General features: G+C 41.8%; 1 gene segment (V, D, J or C); it reads left to right on the plus strand.

The window, feature by feature from the left end:
- The first annotated feature begins 3,721 nt into the window (after positions 1 to 3,721).
- On the plus strand, positions 3,722 to 27,310 carry LOC139235491 (Ig heavy chain C region, secreted form-like). The segment is given in 8 exon segments: positions 3,722 to 3,764; positions 11,066 to 11,365; positions 12,012 to 12,329; positions 14,281 to 14,589; positions 20,938 to 21,065; positions 21,181 to 21,378; positions 23,491 to 23,671; positions 27,009 to 27,310. Coding segments are annotated over 8 exon segments (1,779 nt in total).
- Positions 27,311 to 27,750: the final 440 nt, after the last annotated feature.

The following is a 27,750-nucleotide window of genomic DNA, read 5'->3' on the forward strand; positions in this document are numbered from 1 at the left end:
TTTTTATTTTTATGCCAGACATGAATGTACAATTGTTGTAGTTCATCCATGCGGTCTCTAAATGTCTGCCATTGCCCATCCACAGTCAACCCCTTAAGTATCATTCGCCAATCCATCCCAGCCAATTCACGCCTCATAACTTCAAAGTTAGCCTTCTTTAAGTTCTGGACCATGGTCTCTGAATTAACTGTTTTATTCTCCATCCCAATGCAGAATTCCACCATATTATGGTCACTCTTCCCCAAGGGGCCTCGCACAACGAGATTGCTAATTAACCCTCTCTCATTACATAACACCCAGTCTAAGATGGCCTCCCCCCTAGTTGGTTCCTCGACATGTTGGTCTAAAAAACCATCCCTTATGCACTCCAGAAAATCCTTCTCCACCGTATTGCTTCCAGTTTGGTTAGCCCAATCTATGTGCATATTAAAGTCACCCATTATAACTGCTGCACCTTTATTGCACGCACCCCTAATTTCATGTTTGATGCCTCCCCAACATCACTACTACTGTTTGGAGGTCTGTACACAACTCCCACTAACGTTTTTTGCCCTTTAGTGTTCTGCAGCTCTACCCATAGAGATTCCACATCATCCAAGCTAATGTCCTTCCTACCTATTGCCTTAATCTCCTCCTTAACCAGCAATGCTACCCCACCTCCTTTTTCTTTTATTCTATCCTTCCTGAATGTTGAATACCCCTGGATGTTGAGTTCCCAGCCCTGATCATCCTGGAGCCACGTCTCCGTAATCCCAATCACATCATATTTTTTAACATCTATTTGCACAGTTAATTCATCCACCTTATTGCGGATACTCCTTGCATTAAGACACAAAGCCTTTAGGCTTGTTTTTTTAACACCCTCTGTCCTTTTAGAATTTTGCTGTACAATGGCCCTTTTTGTTCTTTGCCTTGGGTTTCTCTGCCCTCCACTTTTCCTCATCTCCTTTCTGTCATATGTTTTTGCCTCCTTTTTGTTTCCCTCTATTTCCCTGCATTGGTTCCCATCCCCCTGCCATATTAGTTGAACTCCTCCCCAACAGCACTAGCAAACACTCCCCCGAGGACATTGGTTCCGGTCCTGCCCAAGTGCAGACCGTCCGGTTTGTACTGGTCCCACCTCCCCCAGAACCGGTTCCAATGCCCCAGGAATTTGAATCCCTCCCTGCTGCACCATTGCTCAAGCCACGTATTCATCTGAGCTCTCCTGCGATTCCTACTCTGACTAGCACGTGGCACTGGTAGCAATCCCGAGATTACTACTTTTGAGGTCCTACTTTTTAATTTAGCTCCTAGCTTCTTAAGTTCATTTCGTAGGAACTCATCCCTTTTTTTACCTATGTCTTTGGTACCAACGTGCACCACGACAACTGGCTGTTCTCCCTCCCTTTTTAGAATGTCCTGCACCCGCTCCGAGACATCCTTGACCCTTTCACCAGGGAGGCAACATACCATCCTGGAGTCTCGGTTGCGACCGCAGAAACGCCTATCTATTCCCCTTACAATTGAATCCCCTATCACTATCGCTCGCCCATTCTTTTTCCTGCCCTCCTGTGCAACAGAGCCAGCCACGGTGCCATGAACTTGGCTGCTGCTGCCCGCTCCTGATGAGTCATCCCCCTCAACAGCACTCAAAGCAGTGTATCTGTTTTGCAGTGGGATGACCACAGGGGACCCCTGCACTACCTTCCTTGCACTACTCTTCCTGCTGGTCTTCCATTCCCTCGCTGGCTGTGGACCCTTCTCCTGCGGTAAGACCAACTCGCTACACGTGATACTCACGTCGTTCTCAGCATCGTGGATGCTCCAGAGTGAATCCACCTTCAGCTCCAACTCCGCAACGCGGACCGTCAGTAGCCGGAGGTGGACACACTTTCCGCACATGTAGTCGTCAGGGACACTGGTTTTGTCCTCGTGTTCCCACATGGTACAGGAGGAGCATATCACGTGACCGAGCTGTCCTGCCATGACTCAACCCTTAGATACACTTAAATTGCCGACAACAATGTTAAAAGTTACTGACTAAAAAGAAAAAGAAAAACTACTCACCAATCAGCAGCCAATCACTTCCCACGTTGGCTGTGACGTCACCTATTGATTTCTTTCTACTTCTTTTTTGACTTCTCTCAGCTGGAGCTGCACAAGTACGCCTCTCTCGACTCCCGCCTCTCTCGACGCTCTCCGGACTGCTGAGCCTTTTATAGGCCGCTGCCTCTCTCGACTCCCGCGTCTCTCGACGCTCCCCGGACTGCTGAGCCTTTTATAGGCCGCTGCCTCTCTCGACTCCCGCGTCTCCCGACGCTCCCCGGACTGCTGAGCCTTTTATACCCATCTTTTATACCCATCTCCAGCACTCGGTTACATAGAGTGATAAAAATTCAGATTATAGGGGATACTTTATTGGTACAGATGCATGGATATATAGCAGGAGATGGAGAAACACAAACTGGTCGTGTCTTTAGAACCTGATAATGTATTTCAATCTCAGAGATTCACGACCCTGTGAAGCAGTGAGGAAATAAATTGATTTTATTTACAGTCCAGATGTGAGTCCATTCTGTTGGTGATGTGGAAGGAGTGACGTGGACCCAGAATCCGCCTCTATCAGGGAATCAACGGGCGGCGCCTGTAACCTCGCCCCCACCTCCCGGGTATTTAACTGCCGGTCACTGGGACCGCAATACAACAGTCTGGGAGTGCGTTTGCCCAGTGAGTTCTTGCCGAAATCATTCACCACACATTGCCAGGAGGATGAGGTCGGCTATTTCTCTCAGTCTGTTGCTGGCTTTCTTTTCCCGTGAGTAGTTTTTATTGTCCAAGTCTTTCATTGTTCCTGTCTCAGTGTTAGTCTCTCTGGAATGTTACAGAATTAGGAATCGTTTCACCAGGATTGATCCTCGGGGTTTTTGATTATTTCTACAGGTGTCCAGTCGGATATGGTGTTGACTCAGCCCGAGGCAGAGACCAGGATTCCCGGGGGCTCCCTGAGACTGACCTGTAAAACCAGCGGCTTAGATCTTGGTGGCAGCTACATGTACTGGGTCCGCCACGTTCCCGGACAGGGGCTGGAGTGGCTGATTAGATATTACAGTTCATCGGATAAGCATTACACCCCGGGGACTGAGGGCCGATTTACTGTGTCCAAAGATACTTCAAGCAACATCTTCGCGTTGGACATGAAGAAACTGCGGAGCGAAGACACCGCCATCTATTACTGTGCAAGGCACCACAGCGAGAGGAACCAGGGCTTGACCCGTACAAGAACAGATCGAGGGGGAATTCAATAACGTCCATCATAACCTGACGGTCAGTAATTGTGTCAAATGCAATGATAACGGCATTGTTCAAAACCAGACCACAAACCGCTTCTTACAAAACTAAGACACTGATAATTCAATGGTGAAAATATAACACTGTAACCAATGTACTGAGGGAGGTTTCGGTTGTGCTCCTGTTTAATGTTAACAGTGTCAACAATTGCCCAGCTGGACATGATGCTCGATTCACTGTGCCTGATACCTGCAGGGAGCTGGTGAGAACTGTGTTCTCCTTCTATTTGTTCTACAAACTGTTGGCTAAATTCTAAACTTGATAAGAAGCGAATTTGTATTTGAAGTGCATGTGTATTTCGAATGAATGTTGAGAATCAGTACTGAGCAGAGACTGAATGCAATATTTGTACGGGTTCCTATCACTGTGGGACCACGGGAATAAGGACGCCATGGGCTACTGGGGACCAGGGACCATGGTGACGGTGATTGCAGGTAAGGAACATTCCTACATTCTGCAACTGTTGTATTTGTGCCTTTATTTTACATTTCTCTTTATTTTAATAATTATTTCGTTCACTGAAACTTGGGTTCGGTGGGTTCTCTATTGAGATTTTTCAATGTTTTATGTAATTCTGCTACAAAGTGATTATAGAATTCAACTGTTTCTCCACATAAGTTGTTGTTGAAGTGATTTGGTGTTTATCTGCTAACGAGTTTCTGTGCTTGAGTTACGTTAAATCCTTTAAAGTTGTTACACTCTTTGACACTTCTGCAATGTTTAATCTCGGTGACCTATGATTGCTGCAATTTTTCTGATCGAATACAAACATTGTGTTTAAATATTTTTGAAAGAACATTTTAAACACATAACATAAATCTTAGCGCTCAATATATATTCTTAAGGAATTTAAAGATTTTAGTGAAAATTACATTTGTCATCTACTGACCGAATGTTCCCGAATGCACAGATTCAATACGTGAAGTGTTGCTGTAATTAAGGACTGAAAAATTAACACATTTCCAGATGGACCTGATTTAAATTAATATTACTAACATTATAATGATGTAGTAATATCACCCATTATTATTAAAATATGCTATAATATTAACATTAATGTATTTTACATGATCCATCAAATCACAATTCTGCTGTCATTATTTTATATTTCAGTTAAATTCAATCATAAGTTATTTTAGTTTTAGGCGGCTTCGGTGATTGTGTAAAGAGACTTTTTGCAATGATACATTTAATTCTGCTGAAATGGTTTAGAGAATGAAGGATCTGTTCATGAAAGGTTCTGTCCGCCCCTCAGTGATGTGATTTAGTATTGATCTGCTGAGGAGAGTTTGTGCCGGTGTTATTCAGAATACCAAAAATTTGTGAAACTATTTCCCGTTTCTACAATGTTTAATATCGGTGACAGCGGGCAGCAGCAGGTTCCTGATCGAATACAAACAAGATATGTGTTTGAAACTGTTTGAAAGCAGATTGTAGGCAGAGAACAGGAAGGTTTTAGGAATCAGAAATCATTGAAATATATTTTAACATAACAATTATTGGTGATAATTATATATTCAACTATAAATTTATGTTTACGATGCTGATATTTACTGAGTGAAACGTAACTGTAATTACCAGCTATATAATTAGCAATTATTCAGGTTGTAGCTGAAATAAATTACGATTAACAAACCGATTATAATATTATAATGCGATAATATCTTCCAATGTTATTAAAATATGTTATAATATCAATATAATTTTCTTAATATTATTTGCCTTCCAAAATCCTGCTGTACACTGGGCTCCATTAAGAGGAGCAGAAACTTTTAGAGGCTGGATACAATTATTAATTATGCCTGCAATTAGTTCACTGACAACATATTGATTCCACCGTGTGTTCAGTTTGAGTCGGGAGTTCAGTTACTTTTTACCTCCTGTTTACAGAGATGATTGGCATTGTCTTTAATTATAACTCAAAGCCGTGTTGTAAATTGCATTTTGTCAATTTAATATGAAATTCTTACTGTGCAACCGAAATTTGTTATTGAATCACTATTGTGTTTTGTTTGATACCGATAGAATTATCACTAAACTAATCTTAAACAGTTTGCAAGATCAGCGGCTGTGAGTCAGGCGTCACCGGCAGTCAAATAATTATACATGTGATTATATTCAAATTCAAGACTGCATAGGCTGGAGATAGGCAAATAATCCATTGAAATTCAAGCAGATTAATTTACTTAAAAAATGTTCATCTTGTTTAGAATTTAACACAACTTCCTTTCTCCCAAAGCGGTGCTATATAAGGGATAGAACGGTAGACAAAGCACAGGTCATATCTGAGAATTATGTTAATTATTATTAATATTAAATTGATGAACAAAGTCTCTCCTCCATTTTCTCATTCAGGTTCAGTGTGGCAGATGGCCTGAATGATTTGTTATCCTACAGTTTTACACTAACCATTCTGGAAATTAGTTTCAAGAAATAGCAGAATGTATTTAATAATTAATTTGGGGGCATTGTGTGAATAATGGGAGTGAACTGTAAATGATTGTCTGTGTTATTAAATAGCAGAAGTTCTGCTACTGACTGCAAACTGGTTTTAATTAAGAAAACCATTTTTGGGAAGTTAAGATTGTGGAGAATATTTCAGCTCGAGAGTCCAGTTTAGTAAACAAGTGGTTTACAGCACATCGGACTTGTGACCCGGGCCGGACAGTGAACTATTTAAAATAGTCCACTCCTCAATCCATCATGTGCAATGTACTCTGAAAATAGACCCAGTTTTTGTTATGTCAGAATATGTAGAATTTAAAAATGTATCGGTAGAGAACGGGACAGAAGTAGAACTGCGTAATGAGCGTCAATTAGTCAAATGTGATTTGAGTTAAGTAAAAATAATTTATTTTTCTGATTGTATTTATGTATTAATATGCTGCTTAATATTTTACTGTTGATGAATTGTTATGGTAAGTTAAGTAAACCTTAATATATCACAAGTTGCCAGGCAGAAAAGGTTTTTAAATTATTATTCATTAATTGTATCAGTAAGACTGAAATTCAAGCACATTAAGTTAATTTCAAAAGTTCCAGGTACGTGTGCTTCTGAGGAGGAAGTGCCAGACAGGTACTCAGAGTATTTCCAATAATCAGCTAACACGAACACAAACTTAAAATGTAATATTCGTTCTAATTCATTAAACATAAATGATCTCTTGCAATTGCATTGCATACTGGTCAACATTACAGTTATTACACTAACACAAGGGTTGGAGAGAATGTTTAATTAATTCCTAAATTAATTTAGAAGATAATGCATGTATAACTCGGCTGTGCTGAGTTCGATAAGCTATCGCTTAATATTTTAGTTGATTTTGCCTCGATGATTTTACAGGTTATATTTACTATTGCAAATATGTCAAATCAGTGGGTGATCAGGTTTCAATGTATATGTCTCCTGGATTGTGACATTCTTACGCTGTTAGCTAGTCCCGTTTAACGCGCAGCACTTTCCGTGGAATGAGAATTATTTCCAGATACTTATTTTCAGGGAAATTAATTTTTACACGGTTTACAAGATAGTCGACCGAGAGGGAGGAATGGCTGGATGTTGAATAGTTTCTCAAATAAAGATCAGTTTAATTTCAAAAAATCTGCAGAGTTGAGGTGGTTGGAAATTGACAAGAAATAAATTAGAAATCAAACAGCTTCATTGAAATTAACAGATAGAACTGGTCTCTCTCACTGGAGCACCGTTGTTGCACCGTTTGTGTCAGTTCTGTTCCTGTGCGCCTGCTCACTGTGTGAGAATCATCAGTCCTCCTGACGGGTTGCAAAACTTCTGGATTGTGATCGTGTATTGCGGGGAGTGTCATTTAACTCAGTTATTTAAGAAACTGGTATATGTGAGAAACGTAAAAGATTGACTTTAAGGTTGAGGAGTCGCCGCTGAAATGAGATCAGTAACCCAGCTTTTGACAGTCAGAAGGAGCAGTTCCGAAACACCACGGGGGGACAGTAGAAGAAGCTTTAATCAGTTTCTAACCCGGTTGTACCTACCCTGGAAGTGTTTGATGGGACAGTGCAGAAGGAGCTTTACTCTGTATCTAGCCCATGCTGTACGTGCCCTGGGAGTGTTTGATGGGACAGTGTAGAGGGAGTGTTACTCTGTGCTGACCCATGCTGTACCTGTTCTGGGCGTGTTTGATGGGACAATGTAGAGGGAGCTCAACTCTGTATCTTGACCGATGCTGTATCTGCCCTGTGTGGATTGATGGCACAGTGCAGAAATAATTTTACTCGGAATCTAAACCTTGCTATATTTGACCCGTCTTACAGGGTAGTGCAGTTTAATATGCATTCATCCTTTGCTTTACATGACCTTACAGCGCCAGACAGACCAGTGAAGAGGGAGATTTACTCTATCGAATCTGTCCTGTATCTGATTCGAGTGTTTTTCGAAAACAAATTGAAGAAACCTCAATCTGCATCTAACTAATACGATATTGAATTAGTTATTGTTATACAGTTGAGCATCAGCTAATTATTGAATGAGATTGGTCTGATCCTAAGCTTACTTTCAGAACAAACAGTTTCAGGAAAGCAGTGCCTCGTCTGATCAGATGGATGCTCCAATTTATTTTGGCAATTTTGTACCTGCACTGGGACTGTTTGATGGGACACTGTAGAGGGTGATTAAGTCTGTATCTACCCATGCTGTACCTGCCCTGGGAATGTTTAATGGGACATTCTAGAGGGAGCTTTACACTGTACCTGTATTGGGAGTGTTTGATGGGACATTGTAGAGGAAGCTTTATTTTTTATCCAAGCCGTACTGGACCTGTCCTGAATGTGTTTAATTGGCAGTGTGGAGGGAAATCTACTGTTTATCTAACTCGTGCCGTAACTACACTGGGAGTGTTTGATATGACAGTGATGAAGGAGCTTTACTCTGCAACTAACCCATACTTTACCTTATCTGGCATTGCTTGGTGGGACATTGCAGAGATAGCTTTAATCAACATTTAACCTTTTTTTTAGAAGGACGTGGAGCTTAATTGGGTCCTTCAATATAGATTGATCTTCTATTTAATCAGAGCTATAGGTGAGCTGGTGTGCTTTAAAGGGGAAGTGTATGGGAAGCTTTTCTTTGTACGTGTGATAATTGTGCTGAGTATAATCGGTCAATTTGATAATGCATTTTATGGGGAGACATTTCGTAGCACATCTCTGCAGTACTTGAGCTGGGAATGTTTGACGGGATAGTACAGATAACATATTACTCTGTGTGTAACCCTTGCTATACCTTGCCTGACCCACACGACAGCATAGCGGGAGCTTTGCTCTTGTATCGTGCTGTATCTGACCTGAGAGTGCTTGGTCAGGCAATGTTCAAGGCACCGTTATCTGCCACTAACAGATAGCAGATAAACTACTCGTGCCAGATATAAACAATAAATCGTCCGATTGCCCAGATTAAACAACGCACATTCATTGATGTTTATATTCTTTCTGAAAAAATGCCAAATTTTTAATGAGTTATTCATGTTTGAACATTCTGGGCATCAGATTTCTATTGAACACGATTCGCCTGATCCTCAGCTCACTTTCAGAACAAACCGTTTCAGGAAGTGAATAACGCTCCAGAAAGCAGCGGCTGTTCTGATCTGTTGGGAGGCTGTAAGTTATTTTCACAATTTAAATGGAGGATATCGAGACTCCCGCTTCAAATAACAGTCATGAGGACCTCGTGTTTAGAAACATTATGTTGTTCAATTCATCTTGAGCAGGTTAAATGTAGGGACAAACTATGAGAGATGCAGCTATTGGCCTGGGTCACAACACAAGGTGCACAGTCACTGAGCTGCAATTCTGTGAAACATTTAAAGAGATAGAGTCAACCTGCAATAAGTCATCATTCGCAATGAACTTTAAGCCTTTATAACAGCATGCGATTGACTAATTTGCGTCAGATTTATAAGATCCCTTTATTTTAAATATCCTCTTTCATTATAACGAACAGTAAAAATAGATCTGGTAGAGGTGTCCAAAATATGAAGCGTTTCCTTCCATTAAATCTAGAAGCACTATTCACACTGACTCGTGTAGAATGATAGCATCTCACAGCACTGAAAAGGCCATTCAAGCATCGTGCCTGTGCCGGCTCTGAAAGAGCTGTCCAATTTAATCCAACTCCCCTGGGTTTTCCTTGTAAACGTGCACATGTGTCCTCCTGACATACAGGAGGATCTGCTTGGAGCATTCCTGAAATTACCAACCCTCTGTGTGAAACAATTGCCCCAATTTTCCCTTTTGATCTTTTGCCAATTATTTTAAATCTGTGACCTTTGGTTACCCACCTACCTTCCAGCGGAAGCAGTTTCTCCCTACTTGCTCTATCAAAAACTATCATAATGTTGAATATCTCTCTTACGTTTCTTCTTAACCTCTGTTCTAAGGAGAACATCCCTGCTTTTCCAATCTCTCCACATAACTGAAGTCCGCATCCCTGGCATAATCCTGGTAAAAGCCTCCCCTCTACACTCCCCAAGGGCTTGACATCCTTCCTACATTGTTGTTCCAGAATTGTGCACAATACTCCAGCTGAGGCCTAACACGTGATCTGTATGTTTAGCATAACCGCCTTGTTTTTGTAGTCAATTCCCCATTTAGAAAGTCAAGTATCCCATAATGTTTCATAACTGTCTTACCAGTTTGCCCTGCCCCGTTCAAAGATTTGTAAATATGTACATCTACGACTCTCTGTTCGTGCATCCCCTCAAAACAATACTATTTAGATTACACTGCCTCTCCATCTTCCACCCAATGTGCATCGCTTCTCAATGATTCGCATTAAATTGCAATTGCCATGTCCCGGCCCATTTCACTGGTCCATCTGTCTCCTCATGGAGTCTGCTGCTTTCATGCTCACTATAGGCTACGTTGCCAGGTTTTGCCTCATCTTCGAACTTCGAAATTGTATTCCCGATAACCAAGTCCAGGTCGTTGTTATATAACAAGAACAGCAATGGGAACTGAAATGGGCCATTTAAGGAGAAACTTCCAATTAACCGGATTTTGGAATGGTATTTTATTCAGATTATTAATTGAATGGGATGGAGGAGGAAACTCAAGAGGCATGCATTCAATAGGATGGGATAGAGCCCAGATCACATTGCACTGAGTGACATCGCTCTTCCTCAAATGCTGAGGAAATAAGGGAGAAATTCGACTCAATCGCGATTCATCTCCAGCTTGAATCTTAGAAACTAGACTATGGAAATGCTATCTGTTGAATTATGTGGTAGGCAAATTTAGAGGGTTTTTTGCTAACGTCCGAAGCAGGAATTCCGCTGTTACTTTGAAGTGCAGTCACAATTGTTTTGTTGGGATACACTGCAGGCAATGTGCACAGAGCGAACTTCCCCAAACTGCAATTAAATAAAGGACCAGAAATGGTGCTGATTGAGAAATAAATGCAGGCCGAAATAGCAGGAACATGCCTCTGTTCTTCTATTGTATGAACCAATGAAGGATTCTTTATTGGCGAGTTGTGTAAAGGTTCTTGTTGTGTAATGTGATAGAGCTCGGGGATAGAAAGGTGTGTTCCTGACCAGGGCATCGACAGGTGCTTATAAAGGAACTGACAGAAGCTCAAATGCCCGTGTAGTCTTTGATGGGAAAATGGTGGAATTAGTTTATTCTGCAGTCAAATTTCGAGTTGTTTCTTTCTTTTATAAGCATGGATTACAGAGTCTAACTTGTTCAATGGGCCATTCTTTCTCAGTAACACCGTTTCCCCCCAATCTCTACGCCCTGCTCTCCTGCTGTGAACAACCCAGCACCGATGGCTCCATCACATACGGCTGTTTGGCGATGGACTACTCCCCCGATATCACCAGCCTTTCCTGGAAGAAAGATAAAGATCCTATCACCACTGCATTGAAGACCTACCCGTCAGTGTTCAACAAGAAAGGAATCTACACCCAGAGCAGCCAGTTAACCATCACCAAGTCAGATGTGGGGAGCAGCACAATCTTCTGTGAGGTTCGACGTGGTGTGTCGGTCTGGGCCATCACAATGCCAGGTTAGTGATGTGGGTTACAGGGCAAACAATGATAAGATGACAAATTATGCTCAACTTGTATAGCAATTTGGTAAGACAACACCTAGAGTACTGTGTACAGTTCTGCTCTCCCTATCATACTTAGAATACTGTGTACAGTTCTCGTCTCCAAATCACACTTAGAGTATTGTGTACAGTTATGATTTCCACATAATACTTAGAATACTGAGCACAGTTCTAGTTTCTTTATCACATTTAGAATATTGGTCACAATTCTGGTTTCCATCTCATACTTAGATTAGTGTCTAAAGTTCTGGTCTCCATATCATACTAAGAATATTATGCACAGTTCCGGTCTCCATATCACAGTTAGAATATTCTTTAAAGTTCTGGTTTCGATCTCATACTTAGAATACGGCATAAAGTTGTGGTCTCCATATCATGCTTAGAATACTGTGCATGGTTCTGGACCTCATATCGCACTTAGAATATTATGCACAGTTCTGGTCTGCATATTACACTGAGAATACAGTGCACAGTTCTGCTCTCTGTAAATGCCTGGTTAGTGTTAGTCTGATAGCAAAGAACCTGTTAAAATATAAGGACACTTTGCATTTCTTAATCATTTATTTTACAAGCAATGTCAGTAATATGTTTTTTTTTGAAGATCCTGAACCGGACATCGGTCCTCCAACTGTTCTCCTCACGCTGAGTTCCACTGAACAAATCACCACCAGCAGATATGCAAGCGCCGTGTGTTCAATCATCGATTTCCGGCCAAAGTCACTGACCGTGAATTGGCTGAAGAGTGGACAACTCCTGGATTCGGGCTTCGTCACCTCTCCCGTCTTTGAGGTGAACGGGAACTTCTCGACGGCCAGTCGGCTGACAGTCCCCGCCGAGGAATGGTTCACCGGCTCGGTCTACACCTGCCAAGTCACTCATGAAGGGGTCACGCAAAGCCGTAACTTCAGCAGATCTCAGGGTAAGAGGCACAATCCCGGGAGGTTCCAGACCATTCTGAGCGCTGACCTAGTCAGGTGTTTCATTGGAATTAGTAAAAAGCAGAGGACTGTTCCAAATTTCCAATCATGCAGTCTGTGTATTCTTGCGATACAAACTTGCCTTTATACAGCGCCTTCAGCGACCACAGACTGAACCAAAGCGCTTGCCAGCCAATGGATTAAGTTGTGAAATGTTGTCATAGTTGTAATGTACAAAGTTCGGCAGTCATTTAGTGCACAGCAAGCTCCCAAAAACAACAGTGTGATAATGACCATTTTTTTTTGTTGAGTGATATTTCTTGAGGGATAAATATTCCCAGGCTACCAGGGAGAACTCCTCTGCTTTTCATTGAAATAATGCCAAGGTATCTTTTACCTCCACCTGAGAGGCCAGATGGATCCACGGTTTAACACCTGATCCAACTGACGGCACCTCCGACATTGCGCCATGCTCCCAGTACTGCACTGGGAGACTCAGCTTACATTTTGTGATCAAGTATCTGGAGTGTGAATTCAATCCACTATCTTCTGGTTCAGGATTCCTCATTGCTCAGCTTTATTAACCTCGCCAAAGAAGTTTTCCCCTTGCTCTGATGTCAGGCAGTGAGTGAAGTGTCCTTAGTCACAGGTTTATCCTGAGTTGGCTGATCATATACGGAGTGGCAGTAGGAGTCTGGAACCCTTTCCTGCCAACTGTCCAGGAACCCTGCTAGAATGAGCATCTACCCTATTCAGAGCACTGAGCCCAGTTCTGCGCTCCGCACCTCAGGAAGGATATACGTGGATGCGCTAAACTGCACGTTTACCCGAATTAAACCGGGCCTATAATGTAAAATGATCTGGAGACGAGTATAGAACGTTAAGAGATGATCCAATTGAGGTGTTTAAGTTTATCAATGGAATTGATCGAGTAGATATAGAAACATTTATTTAGTTTGATGGGAGAGTCCAGAACAAGTAGCAGAACCTTAACATTAGAGTTAGGCCTTGCAGAGGTAATGTCACAAAGGATTTCCTCACAGGAAGAATAGTGCAAGTCGGGATTTCCCTCCCCAAAAGCTGCTGATGCTTGCTTTCAATTGAAAAGTTGAAAATTGAGATTGATAGATTTTTGTCAGGCAAGGTTATCAAGGCGGGAAGATGGTGTTGAGTGTTGATCAGCCATGATCTAACTGGATGGCGGGATAGGATGGATAGGCTGAATGGCCACCTACTGTTCCTATGTTGCTATTAATGCCCTGAGGTCATATTTCACTCTGACTTTCTCTCACCAGACATGATAAATATTCAGTACTTACAGAAATTAAAAAATCTACTTCACACCATTACAAATGATGCCCCACCATAAAGATTCCTTGGAACTCCATTCTCCCGACCTTGCACTTCTCCTCAGACGTGGGCTGTGACTGGTTACTGCACATTTTCACCGCAACAAAAAACGCAGCAAGATACCAGAAACTTAACATTGTTTCCTGTTGTCCCATAAATCTTGAAATTAATTTGACACTGGTTTTGAACCAGTATAATGCTGGTGTCGACCTCTTGAACCTCGGGCTATTCGGGCTTCAGCTATTATAACCAGCAGAGATGAATTTGGGTGCAAGTATCTATAGACGGGTGTAAAGGAGCAAGGGATTTCAGGAAGAGCGCTATTCAATGCCTAACATAATTGCGCCCCAAAGAATTCCCATTTTACTCCGGGTATTTGCTTCACAGCCCGTTACAGGTGTCTCTGGCTGCAAATACACAGGAAATGTTACAGTTCTCCTGGAATCGTTGCCAATTAATTGTCCTTCCAATAACGGTGTTAAAGCAACAGCGGGAGGTTGATACCTCAAATGTGATATATTCCCCTTGAAAGAGTTAAGGCTAAATATTGGTGTCCTGATTCTGAAGCTGCAGCTTTTCCTGACTTTCATTCCTGTTTCGCAGTGGATGTCCCATGCAGTGATTCAAAAATCACTCTTCGCCCACCGTCACTGGAACAGGTCTTACTGGAGGCGACGGTGACCTTAACCTGCGTCGTGTCTGACGCTCCTTATGGGCTCACCGTGTCCTGGACCCGAGAAAAGGAGGCTTTGAAATCAGAGATTGCCGTCCAACCGGGAGAGGATCCCAACAGCGTGATCAGCAACTTAAACATCTCGACACAAGACTGGCTGAGTGGGGATAAGTTCTACTGCGTTGTGAGCCATCAGGATATGCCGACTCCGATCAGAGATTCCATCCACAAGGAAAAGGGTGAGCGGGGCGATTGTTGCAATAAGTGAGATACTGTGACTAAGGCATGTGCAAGAGCCAATCATTATATAAAATGTTTAATGGGCTACTTTGATCATTCAGTTTGGTAATTCCACGAACTCTGCACTCTGTGACCTGACATTATGTATTTTAGGGGAAAGTGGATTAGTCCATGAGTGAGAAAGGAATAGAAGGGTATGTTATTAGGATTAAATTAAGTGAGCTAGGAGGTGGCTTGTGTGGAACATACACACCGGCATAGACCAGTTGGCCAAATCTCCTCATTCTGTGCAGTAAATTCTATGTAATTTTCCAGACCAATCCTTCAAGATTTCAGAGAGAAAGATTGTGTTCCCTCTGCTGCTGGATGAAAAACCAGAAAGGCCCCAGAGGGGAAAAGGAAAAGCGTTAAAATTCAACGCAGTGTCCATTTCTCTCACATCTAACCACCTGAAATTGGCTAAATTTAAATAAGGAAGGCGAGTTGTGGGCGGTGGTATCACAGGCCACCCGGGAGAACGGGAGGATTGGAAGCCGAGTGAGGAGGTCTCGGATCGCGGGGGGTGGGTTAGGTAGGGACCCTGGATCCAGGGGTAGGTGTAAGGGCAATTACCACCTGGCTGCAGTTATCCCCGCCTCGCTGTAACTGCAGGGATTTACACAGTGTGTCAAACTGGACCAGCGACTGTTAAACACCAAATGGTGGTTAAAATTGAAGATTCCATTCTCATTTAAATATTTTACTCAACTATAATATTACAACCGGGAGTGGGCGCGTTGAGGTCGGGATATCGATTTTTACCAATTTAGCCACCTCCACGACCACAATCTGCCCGCTCCGTTAGGTTAAAGTTCACCCCCATTGTCTCTGGAACTGTCCAGTTCATTGACCTTTATTCTAACTGTTCTACAGCGAAAGATCGGCGGGAACCGGCCGTGTCTGTCCTCCTGCCCTCGGTAGAAGAAGTCTCCGCTCCGAGGTTGGTCAGCCTCACCTGCTTAGTGAGAGGTTTCTCCCCCCGAGAGATCTTCGTCAAATGGACCGTCAATGACTAGCCGGTGGATTCCGGCAACTACAAGAACACCGAGGTGATGGCGGAGAACGGCAGCAGCTCCTTCTTCATGTACAGCCTGCTATCCATTGCAGCCGAGGAGTGGGCCAGCGGCGCTTCTTACTCCTGTGTGGTGGGACATGCAGCGATCCCCTTGAAGATCACCAACAGAATCGTCAATAAATCCAGCGGTAAACCCAGTTTTGTGAACATTTCCCTTGTTCTGATGGACACCGTCAATTCTTGTCAATGACAATCTCTCGATTGCCTTTCAGTTCTTAAATAGAAACCAATAAAGTGTTCTCCTTCCAACAGTGAGCTAAACACACTGCCGCTCAATTAATTGTGTTTCCTATTTTGGCCAATGTGAGGGCGAAGTAGGGGGTTTGCTGTTCTCTGGTCCAAGGCTTGTACAGCCAGAGCTCCCAGTGCAGAAACACCATGGGCTAGAGACAGCGTGAAGCTCTATCTTTACAGGATTCATGAAAGTAACTTCACAAACTTCCTACCTTTCCTATTTCCGATAAATAAAGGCAGCACATTTATATCTCGGTGTCCCTATTTCTCGGGTTGTCTACCGCAAATTCAGAATTGAAGTCAGTTTCATATTGCAGCCACGGGGAACTGAAGTGAGTGCCACACACGAACACGAACTGTACCTCCACTCCCCACCTGAGAGAGGGGAAAGGGTAATTGTTAACCAACTTTAGAACCACTTCCCTAACTAGAGAGAGGGGGGGGGAACGGTAATTGTTGGGCCACTTTAATACCATTCCCCCAACAGCGAGTGAGAGGAACAGCAATTGTTAACCCACTGTACACTCCCTCCTCCACCAGAGATAGGGAAATGGGCAATAGTTAACCCACTGTATCAGGCACTCCCCCAGCAGAGATTGTGATGGGTAATTGGTAATCTACTGTCGCTCCCCACTCCCCCAGCTGTGAGAGAGTAAAGGGTAATTATTAGCTTACTGGACCTATCACATCCACCAGCGAGAGGGGAAAGGGCAATGTGTAATTCATGTAATCACCACTGCGCCCCCTGCAGGGACATGGGAAGTGAACCACCCTATTTTATATGGACTAAGTTGGCATCAGTACAATGTGAGATTCTAAACCATGGTCTAAATATTTAAAATTTGCCACATGAGTATTATATTCTGAAATAACTATTTATTCCACGTAATATTTTTAAATAGGGTTGGGGGTGCAGCAGTCCCTGTTAATTGTAAACAAACATGTTGAATTCTAATGGGCCATATCTAAACTGGTGATTGAATCCACTGCGGGTTTCTCACAGTTGTGTCCCTGATGTTTCTGAGGCCCATCGGTTGAATCGTTGCATTCTTTCAGCTGACGTCACATAATTCCTCAAACAGAACACATTTACACAGAGCCAGGGAGAATAAATGTGAAAGTGAGTTTGTGTGTGTTCACATGGAAGTATGTTGATGACTTTGTGTAAGTGTGTGTGTTTTTGTGTAAGTGCACAATTACACATAAACACACATAGACTTACATATAAAGACATACATTAACACTCTGACACATAATATTATACATAACTAGAATGTAATGAAAACCATCTTTTTAAAATCCAGTTATTGATACTCTCTGAAACTTCGAACAGTAGCAATAATAGATATCAATCCAAACACACACTACACAAAACACAGTTACACACACTTACACACATAAAAACACACGTCAATCCACACACACACTTACACAAAGCAAACTTACACAAAACACACTTACACACGCATAAACACACACACCAATCCAAACACACACTTACAAAATGCACACTTGCACACACTTACACACACATAAATACACACATCAATCCATACACGCACTTACATAAAACATACTTTCACACACATAAACACACACATCAATCCACACACACACTTACACCAAACACACTTACACACACATAAACACACAGACACCAATCCAAACACACACTTACAAAAACCACACTTGCATATACTTACACACACATAAATACACACATCAATCCATACACGCACTTACATAAAACATACTTTCACACACATAAACACACACATCAAGCCACACACACACTTACACCAAACACACTTACACACACATAAACACACACACACCAATCCAAACACATACTTACAAAAAACACACTTGCATATACTTACACACACATAAATACACACATCAATCCATACACGCACTTACAAAAAAGATACTTTCACACACATAAACACACACATCAATCCACACACGTACTTACACCAAACACACTTACACACACATAAATACTCACATCAATCCACAGACACACTTACACAAAACACACTTACGCACACATAAATACACATATCAATCCACACACGCACTTACACAAAACACACTTACACACACAAACATACACATCAATCCACACACGCACACACACATAAACACACACGTCAATCCACACACACACTTACACAAAACACAGGTGCAAACACTTACACACACTTACAAACACTTATACACATTTACAAAAATCACATTTACACACACATAAACACACTGTGTACAATGTGAGATTCTAACCCATGGTGTAAAGATTTTAAACTTGCCACATGAGTATTCTATTCTGAAATAACTATTTATTCCACGTAATATTTTTAAATAGTGTTGTGGTGAAATTGTCCCTGTTAATTGTAAACGAACATGTTGAATTCTAACGGGCCATATCTAAACTGGTGAATTAATCCTCTGCGGGTTTCTCACAGTGTCCCTGATGTTTCTGAGGCCCATCGGTTGAATTGTTGCATTCTTTCGGCTGACGTCACATTATTCCTCAAACAGAACACATTTATAGAGTCGGGAGAATAAATATGAAAGTGAGGTTGTGTGTGTTCCCATGGAAGTGTGTTGATGATTTTGTGTAAGTGTTTGTGTTTTTGTGTAAGTGCACAATTACACATAAACACACATAGACTTATATATAATGACATACGTTAACACTCTGACACACAATATTACACATAACTAGAATATAATGAAAACCATCATTGTAAAATCCAGTTATTGATACTCTCTGAAACTTCGAACATTAGCAATAATAGACAATAATCCAAACACACACTACACAAAACACAGTTACACACACATAAAGAAACACTTCAATCCACACACACATTTCACAAAACATACTGACACGCACTTACACACCCATAATTACTTCACATCAATCCACACATACACTTACACAAAATACACTTACACACACTTACACACACACATCAATCCAAACACACAATTACACAAAGCACACTTACACACACTTACACGGAACACACTTACACACACATAAACACACACATACCAATCCAAACACACTTACAAAAAGCACACTTGCACACACATAAATAGACACATCAATCCATACACGCACTTACACAAAACACACTTTCACACACATACACACACACATCAATCCACACATACACTTACACAAAACACAGGTACACACACTTACACACACATTAACACACACATCAATCCACACACACACTTACACAAAACACACTTACTCACACATAAACATACACATCAATCCACACACGCACTTACGCAAAGCACACTTACACACACATAAACATACACATCAATCCACACACGCACTTACCCAAAATACACACACACACACACTACACACACATAAACACACACGTCAATCCACACACACACTTACACAAAACACACGTGCAAACACTTTTACACACTTACACAAAACACATTTACAAACACATAAACGCACACATGAATCCACACATGCACTTACACAAAACACACGTACACACACTTAAATACACATAAACACAAAAATCAATCCAAACACACTTACAAAAAGCACACTTATACACACTTACACACACACATTTTCACACACGTCAATCCAAACACCCACTTACAAACACACACTTCCACATACATCAATCCAAACACTCACTTACAAAAACACACTTACACACACTTACACACACATAAACACACACATCAATCCACACACACACTAACATAAAACACACACACACAAACACACACAAACTTACCTGCAAACCCACTGTTACATGTAAACACGCACACGCTTACACCTAAACATAAACGAACACTCAGACATAATCACACACTTACAGTTACAGACAAACACACACATGAACTTACATACATATACACAAGGATACACATACACTTACACAAATGCACACACGTGAACACACTTGCACACAAACATACACACACAAACATCAATACACAAACCCTTAGACATGGACGTGCTTATACATAAACTTACCTGCACCCAACTACACCAAATCGCACACTCATAATTACAGATAAACACATGCTTCCATATAGACACAGGCCCACTTACACAAAATAACACAAAGATTTACACAGGCATACTCAATCTTACAACTGCACACGTGCACAAACTTACACATCAACAAACACAGTTACACATAAACACACACACACACACACTTTTACACATAAACGTACACACACAGAGAAAAGCACGCACACAATTACATAAACACACACAGTAACACCCTCACAGAGACACGGAAACATGAACTAATCCAGAACAAGAGATAGTCATGCACTCACATTTACAGTAAAGAGCACAAACAAAAACGTCCGGCTATAGAAGAATGTCAATTAAAATGCAGTTTTTGGCCGGACAAAGTACCAATGCTTGGCCAGAATAAATAATACCTGATACCATAATATCTCACATTTCACTATTCTATCCTTACACATACACTGGATCAATATAGTTCTTGCAAACCGATATGTTAATTATGGACAGAGCATTGTCTTAACAAATAAATATACAAGGTAAAAACTCACAACTGATCTCTTAAATAGCCCCTTTGGCAGGCTCCAAATAATTAACTACCTTAACCTACCGGTAAAGCAATAGAGATCCAGCTGTAATCCTCACTCGATATTTCATCATATTATTCTGGAATGATCAAGCGTAACGAAGTCATCCAAAATCAATTAGCCTCTGAGATTGAAGAAAAACTATCATATTTTCCAAAACGGACGAAAAGAGGATCATAAAGAAAGAACGACTGTGGAGTGAGGCACAGAGAGAGGTTGCTGAGAGTGATTAACTTAACACAAGGTATACATTCAAAGTTAAATTAGAGTATAAACTAATACCTTACGGGAAAGAAAAGAGGAAATAAATTAATAGTATGACATCCCGCATTAAAAACGATCTGAATATATTTCCTCCCCTACATCCCCGTAGATTCCTCAGACCACATCTGGAGTGAAGAGTACGAGGACGAGAGCGACAAAATCTGGACAACCGCTTCCACATTCATCATCCTGTTCTTCCTGAGCATTTCCTACAGCACTGCCATCACTCTGGTGAAGGTGGGAAGATTCAATCCGCTCACACTTCCATCTGACGGAAGCCGTTTGACAAATCCTGAGATAAATGCCCTAGAGCACTAAACCTCAGCTTCATTCTTTTATCTCTCTATTACAGTCAAATGATGGTCTGACTTTCGGCCGCCGTGGATTTTCTTCATCTGTTTATCATCTCTGTGTCACTAAAAATAAACTATGTCCTCTTGGTGATTCTCAGAGTAAAATGCATCAAGTTACTAGATCCGAATCAGTAGCTGAGAAATATATAACTGGGATTTCCGTCTTTGAGTTTGAAATATGTACGATAATTGTGGCTGTAATGTAACTGTATCTCGGGATTTCACCGTGCCTTGAATATTTCGTGTGCAAATAAGTAACTTTACTCATTTTATTCACAATTTTTCCCTTCCCTTTATGCTGAACCCCTGTTTTCTCTCCCTCTGGTGTCTGTCACAACAGTACAGATAGCTGGCAGCTCCGACATAAGAACATAAGAAATAGGAGCAGGAGTAGACCTAATGGCCCCTCGAGTTTTCTGCGCAATTCAATACATTCAGGGCTGATAATCGACCTCAACTCCACTTTCCCGCCCGATAGCCATATCCCTAGTTCTGCTTGAGCCAAAAATCTATCTATTTGGGTCTTGAATATATTTAGAGACTCAGCATCCACAGCCCTCTGGGGCAGAGAATTCCAAAGGTTCAGAACCCTCTGAGTGGAGGAATTCCTCCTCGTCTCTGTCTTAACTGGCCGATCCTTTATCTTTAGATTGTGCCTCCCTAGTTCTGGACTCTCCAGCCAGGGAGAAACAACGCTTCAGCATTTATCCTGTCAATCGCTCTCAGAATCTTATGTTTCAATCCGATCACCTCTCATTATTCTAAACTCCAGAGAGTACAGGCCCAATCCATCTGAGTTCGGTTCTCAATGTTCTGCTCAGTTGTATTCACTTTTTTAAACTTCCCTGTAAATTGTTTTCTATGACATTGTTAATAAATCTGGAATCACAAATAAACTAACTTGGAATTTGCTCTGTTTATTTCTCCAAGGCTCCATTTTCCCTGTCACACTGTGTTTTATTTACCTGACAGGTATGTTTCACCCGTCCTGTCTGGGTTGTGATTGAAACCAAGTCTCATTGGTGAAAGACCCACTGCGCCACCCAGTGTCCCTGGAGTAAAGACACCTCTACCGCTGCCTTGTTGTATCCGGTCCCAGAGGCGCAATTACTGCACAGCGACCAGATGCACCATGCAGCCTCCTCGAATATTATGGTCTGTCGCAGTCACATGGCAGGTTCTATCAAAGAGCAGGACTCTGCTCCATCACAGCTTGTCACATTTCAGTACACGACAGAGTAAGTTTCCCTCTACAGTGTCCCATACAAATCTCCTAGGGCAGGTACAGCATGGGATTGATATAAGGTAAATGCCCCTATACACTGTCCAATCAAATACTCACAGGGCAGGTAAAGCACGCATTAGATACAGAGTACAGCTCCCTCTACACCGACCCATCAAACATTCCAAGTGCAGGGAGAGCACGGTTAGATATAGAGTAATGCTCCCTCTACACTGACCCATCAAACTCTCCCAGGGCAGGGAAATCATGGGTTAGATACAGAGTAAAGCTCCCTCTACACTGATCCATCAAACTCTCCCAGGGCAGGGACAGCACGGGTTGGATACAGTGTAAAGCTCCCTCTACACTGACCCATCAAACTCTCCCAGTGCAGGGACAGCATGGGTTAGATACAGAGTAAAGCTCCCTCTACACTGACCCATCAAACTCTCCCAGGGCAGGGACAGCACGGGTTAGATACAGTGTAAAGCTCCCTCTACCCTGACGAATCAAACTCTCCCAGGGCAGGTACAGCACGGGTTAGATATAGAGTAAAACTCCCTCTACAGTGTCCCAGCAAAAGTCGCAGGGCAGGGATAGCACTGGTTCGAAATCTGACACAAACACCGTGCACAACCTTGGGGAATCATTCCCAGAGCTCGGTGGTTTTCAGACATACACACGCTCTCTCGACCTTTTTCTGTTATACACCGCGACTCTCTCAATTTTCCAGTTGAACAGCTTTTAGACAGTATTTCAGGCAGATAAGATCCGGCACGGCACGGTGCCCATGGGTATTATGGAGCCCTCTCCGCCGGTGTGCTAGGTGGGGGCAGAGTGTGTGATCGCCGGGGAAAATCCAATTCTGATCTAATACCATTTTAGTTTTGACCAGGCTAAGTATGCGAGTGGAGCCCTCCTCTCGGGGAGAGCATTTGTACAATGAATTTTGGTTTTGGACTGTCCTCTTTAAATGACTCCCGAGTCCAAACGTTTTAAACAGAACGAGGAGCAAAATAACCACCTGCAATCCTGCTCTAATCTCAGCAACACCCATTAACACTGGCACTCTGTCTCCTGTTTCCAGAATGCAGTTAGCCCTACTGGAATTAGTAATGGGGAACATGGAGATGGCAGAAACTCTGAACAATATTTCGTATTAGTCTTTACAGTCGAGGACGCTAGCAATATTCCGACAGTGGATAGTAAAGGGCCAATAGGACGGGTGGAACTTAACACAATCACAATCACTAAGGCGATGGTGCTCAGTAAGATAATGGGAATAAAGGCGGATAAATCCCCTAGACATGAGGGATTGCATCCTCGGGTCTTAAAAGATGTAGTGATAGGGATTGTGGATGTATTGGTTTTAATTTACCAAAATTCTCTGGATTCTGGGGAGATCCCAGGAGATTTGGAAATTGCAAATGTAATGTGCCTATTTAAAAAAGGAAGTAGACAAAAAGCAGAAAACTATAGATCAGTTAGACTAAAATCTGTGGTTGGGAAAATGTTGGAGTACATTATTAAAGAAGCTGTAGCAGGACATTTTGAAAAGCAAAATTCGGTCTGGCAGAATCAGCATGGACTTATGAAGTGGAAGTCAGGTTTGACAAATTTGATGGAGTTCTTTGAGGATGTAACGAACAGGGTGGATAAACCAGAAACAGTGGAAGTGGTGTATTTGGACTTATGGAGGCATTTGACAAGGTGCGAGATAAACGGTTAATGCACAAGATAAACGTTCACGGGGTTGGGGGTAATATAGTAGCATGGATAGAAAAGTGGCTAACGAACATAAACAGAGAGTAGGGATAAATGGGTAATTCTCTCATTGGCAACCAGTAACTAGTGGGGCGCCGCAGGGATCAGTGCTGTGACCCCAACTATTTACTATCTATATTAACGACTTGGAAGAAGGGACTGAGTGAAACATATTCAAGTTTGATGACGTTACAAAGATGGGAGGAAAAGCAATGTGTGAGGAGGACACAAAAAATCTGCAAAAGGACGTAGACAGGCTAAGTGAGTGGGTCAAAATTTGTCAGATGGAGTATAATGTTAGAAAGTGTGAGGTCATGCACTTTTGCAGAAAAAAATCGAAGAGCACGTTATTATTTAAATGGAGAAAAATTGTAAAATGCCGCAGCACAGCAGGACCTGGGGTATTTGTGCATGAAACACAAAAGGAGAGTATGAAGGTAGAGCAAGTGATCAGGAAGGCCAATGGTATCTTGACTTTTATTGCAAAGGGGATGGACTATAAAAGCAGGGATGTCTTGCTAATGCTATATAAGATATTGGTGAGGCCAAACCTGGAATACGACGTGACGTTTTGATTTCCATATTTACGAAAGGATATACTTGCTTTGGAAGCAGTTCAGAGAAGATTCACTAGGTTGATTCCGGGAATGAGGGGGGTGAGTTATGAGGAACGGTCGAGTAGGTTGGGCCTCCACTCATTGGAATTCAGAAGAATGAGAGGTGATCTTATCGAAGAGTATAATCTTAGGGGGCTTGTCAGGATGGATTTAACGAGCATGTTTCCACTGAACTAGAGGGCATGATCTTAGAATCAGGGGCCGCCCATTTAAAACAGAGATGAGCAGAAATCTCTTCTCTCAGAGGGTTGTAAATCTGTGGAAATCGCTGCCTCAGAGAGTTCTGGAAGCTGGGACATTGATTAAATTTAAGGCAGAAATAGACGGTTTCTTAAACGATAAGGGGATAAGGGGTTATGGGCAGCGGGCAGGAAAGTGGAGCTGAATCCATGAACAGATCAGCACTGATCCTATTGAAAGATGGAGCAGGCTCGAGGGACCGTTGTGTCTACTCCTGTTCCTATTTCTTATGTTCTTATGTTCTTATGTTCTACTCTGCTCCATTCCCTCTGATACCATCACCCCAAACTCAGTGATCATCACCCCAGGGATCCTGTCTCGCTGCCCTGCTCCATTCCCTCTGATACCATCTCCCTGAACTCACTAATAATCAACTGGGGATGCTGTCTGCCTTCTCTGCTCCTTTCCCCCTGATACCATCTCCACGAACTCACTGATCATCACCCCGGGGATCCTGCCTCGCTGCTCAACTGCATTCGCTCTGTTACCATCTCCCTTAAATCATTGGTCATCATCCCAGGGATTCTGACTCCCTGCTCTAGTCCATTCCCTCTGATACCATCTCCCTGAACTCACTGATGATTACGCTGAGTTCTACCAGTGATATTCGCTCCCTGTTTCGCTGAACTTTGTGTACACTGTCCTTTACCGTCTGAACTTTCATTCGGAGCCCCCCGACCAAAAAACACCTCCCACGGTTTGTGGTCACACCAGAGTATCTTCCCCCGTGTTCCTTCTGTTGCCGCGCTGCTCTTTCTCTAAACCCATGCGGTCAAGGCCTGAAGCCTCCTGCAGTAGAATGACACTTAGCGTTGGCGGGAGAGTAGATTCATCGGCGCTACTGAAGGGGCTTGGAAGTTAGTTTGGGAATGGATGGAGTTGCTGCCTAATCTAATATACCTCCTATTGACAGATGTTCGAAGTTAGAGTTAAGAAGCTTATTTTACACGTCTTTAATTAATGAATAATTTTTATGTTTGTAATTTCCAGTAAAAGTCTGGAAAATTAGTTTATAAATGATAGAAAATGGCCGTATAGCTTAAAACGCGTTTTAAAGTGACCAAAGGCTGAGAAGCAAAGCATCATGCTAAACTGAGCCATTATTATGTTATCCATTTTTGTAACTGCTGATAGAACTTAATTTAGAACTAGAAGGATGGAGGCCAAAATTATTAATCAATCAGATAAAGGTATGCAGCATGTACCAGTTCTTATCATAATTTTTTAAAGCCAAGCTTTGTAATGCATTCGGTGTGACATGGTCCATATAACTGTTCTCAGAGAAGTGATTCCTGCCGCAGAGATGGAGGGGAGATAGAGATAACATTAAAGGTCAAAGGCAGTAGACGATATGATCTATTGTAAGGGTGAAACAGCAGCAGATTTTCATAGCATTTGAATGGGACAAAAATGGTATAAATTAACAGCTATTCTACTCAGAATGCAGTGCGAATCAAGAGAACAGGAGATAAGGAGTCGGCACCACAGTCATCTCGAGAGGTCACTATCGAGAAGTAGGCTGTGACTATAATTTGTTAAGTATTACTTTTTGTAACAGAACATAATTAACTTTATAAAGCTCTGTTTTTTTATCCATTATACCTGTAGTAAAAGCATTTGTTATGATTTGAAAAAAATGTCTCCCAGTTTGAATTAAAGATAAACCCTGAGAATAGTTGAATTGCTATAGTTAGCAAGCGGCAAAAAGCTGGTCAGTATTTAAAAACTACATCTGGCAACCACGAAGGGACAAAACAAAGAGATATTTAAAACAAAATACAATATATTCTTTTCCAATTTCATTGGGGACTCTTGTAATTTTTTCTCTCCATTTAAAATCAGGTTGTTGTGTATAAACAGCAGACGCAAGGCAGATAGTTTGATCACCGATCAAACCTTATGGTGGGTTAATTTACATCAACCGATAATGACTATTATTTTCGATAAGGAAGCTTAATTAAAATAATTAATTTTAAATTGCCAGAGGAGTGTCTTTGGGAAGTGCATCAGAAAAAGTTAGAAAAAAGATGTGACGATACGCAAGTGCAGACACTGTTGGTAGATTGCCTAGGGGAAAACCCGAATGTGTCGCTTAAGGATACGGTCACTTTTACTGATGAACAGATTAAAGCTAAGAAAAAGAAGCTTGGTAAGGCGCTGAGTCTAGTTACCTATGCACCTTCATACTTCGCAGAACATGAATCAAAGGTCAAGAAAGAATTAGAGGATAAAATATCGGATTGGAAAAACAAAATTCGGCTAAGAATGAAGATTTGCAAAAAATAGATTCAGACATTAAACAGAAAACTGAGATTTTGCAGAGTCAATTTGCATTAGCTACTGAGTAATGCAACAGCTGAGTATCAATGCAATTCACGTAGGCACTGCAATGGAAAAATTAGGAAATCTTCAGATTTAAAACGAAGATCTAAGCAGAGTGGATAACCGTCTCACCAAACAATTAGAGGACTCATAGAGAGCACTGAGGGAGGCTTTGCATCGACCCCTGTAAAGGATAAATTATAAGGTTGCACATAGGGGCTCAGAATTATGATGAAGGTAGTGAATTGCTTATGTATGTAATACTTGCTGATGTAGGTATAACTCAAATGTACAGACCTCCAAACAGTAGTAGTGATGTTGGGGAGGGCATCAAACAGGAATCCCACGCAAGAGATTATATGTACAAAGTTAAAGCACATGGGATTGGGGGTACTATGCTGACA

Source organism: Pristiophorus japonicus, chromosome 23 (genome assembly GCF_044704955.1).
Source record: "Pristiophorus japonicus isolate sPriJap1 chromosome 23, sPriJap1.hap1, whole genome shotgun sequence".
NCBI classification, from domain to species: domain Eukaryota; kingdom Metazoa; phylum Chordata; class Chondrichthyes; family Pristiophoridae; genus Pristiophorus; species Pristiophorus japonicus.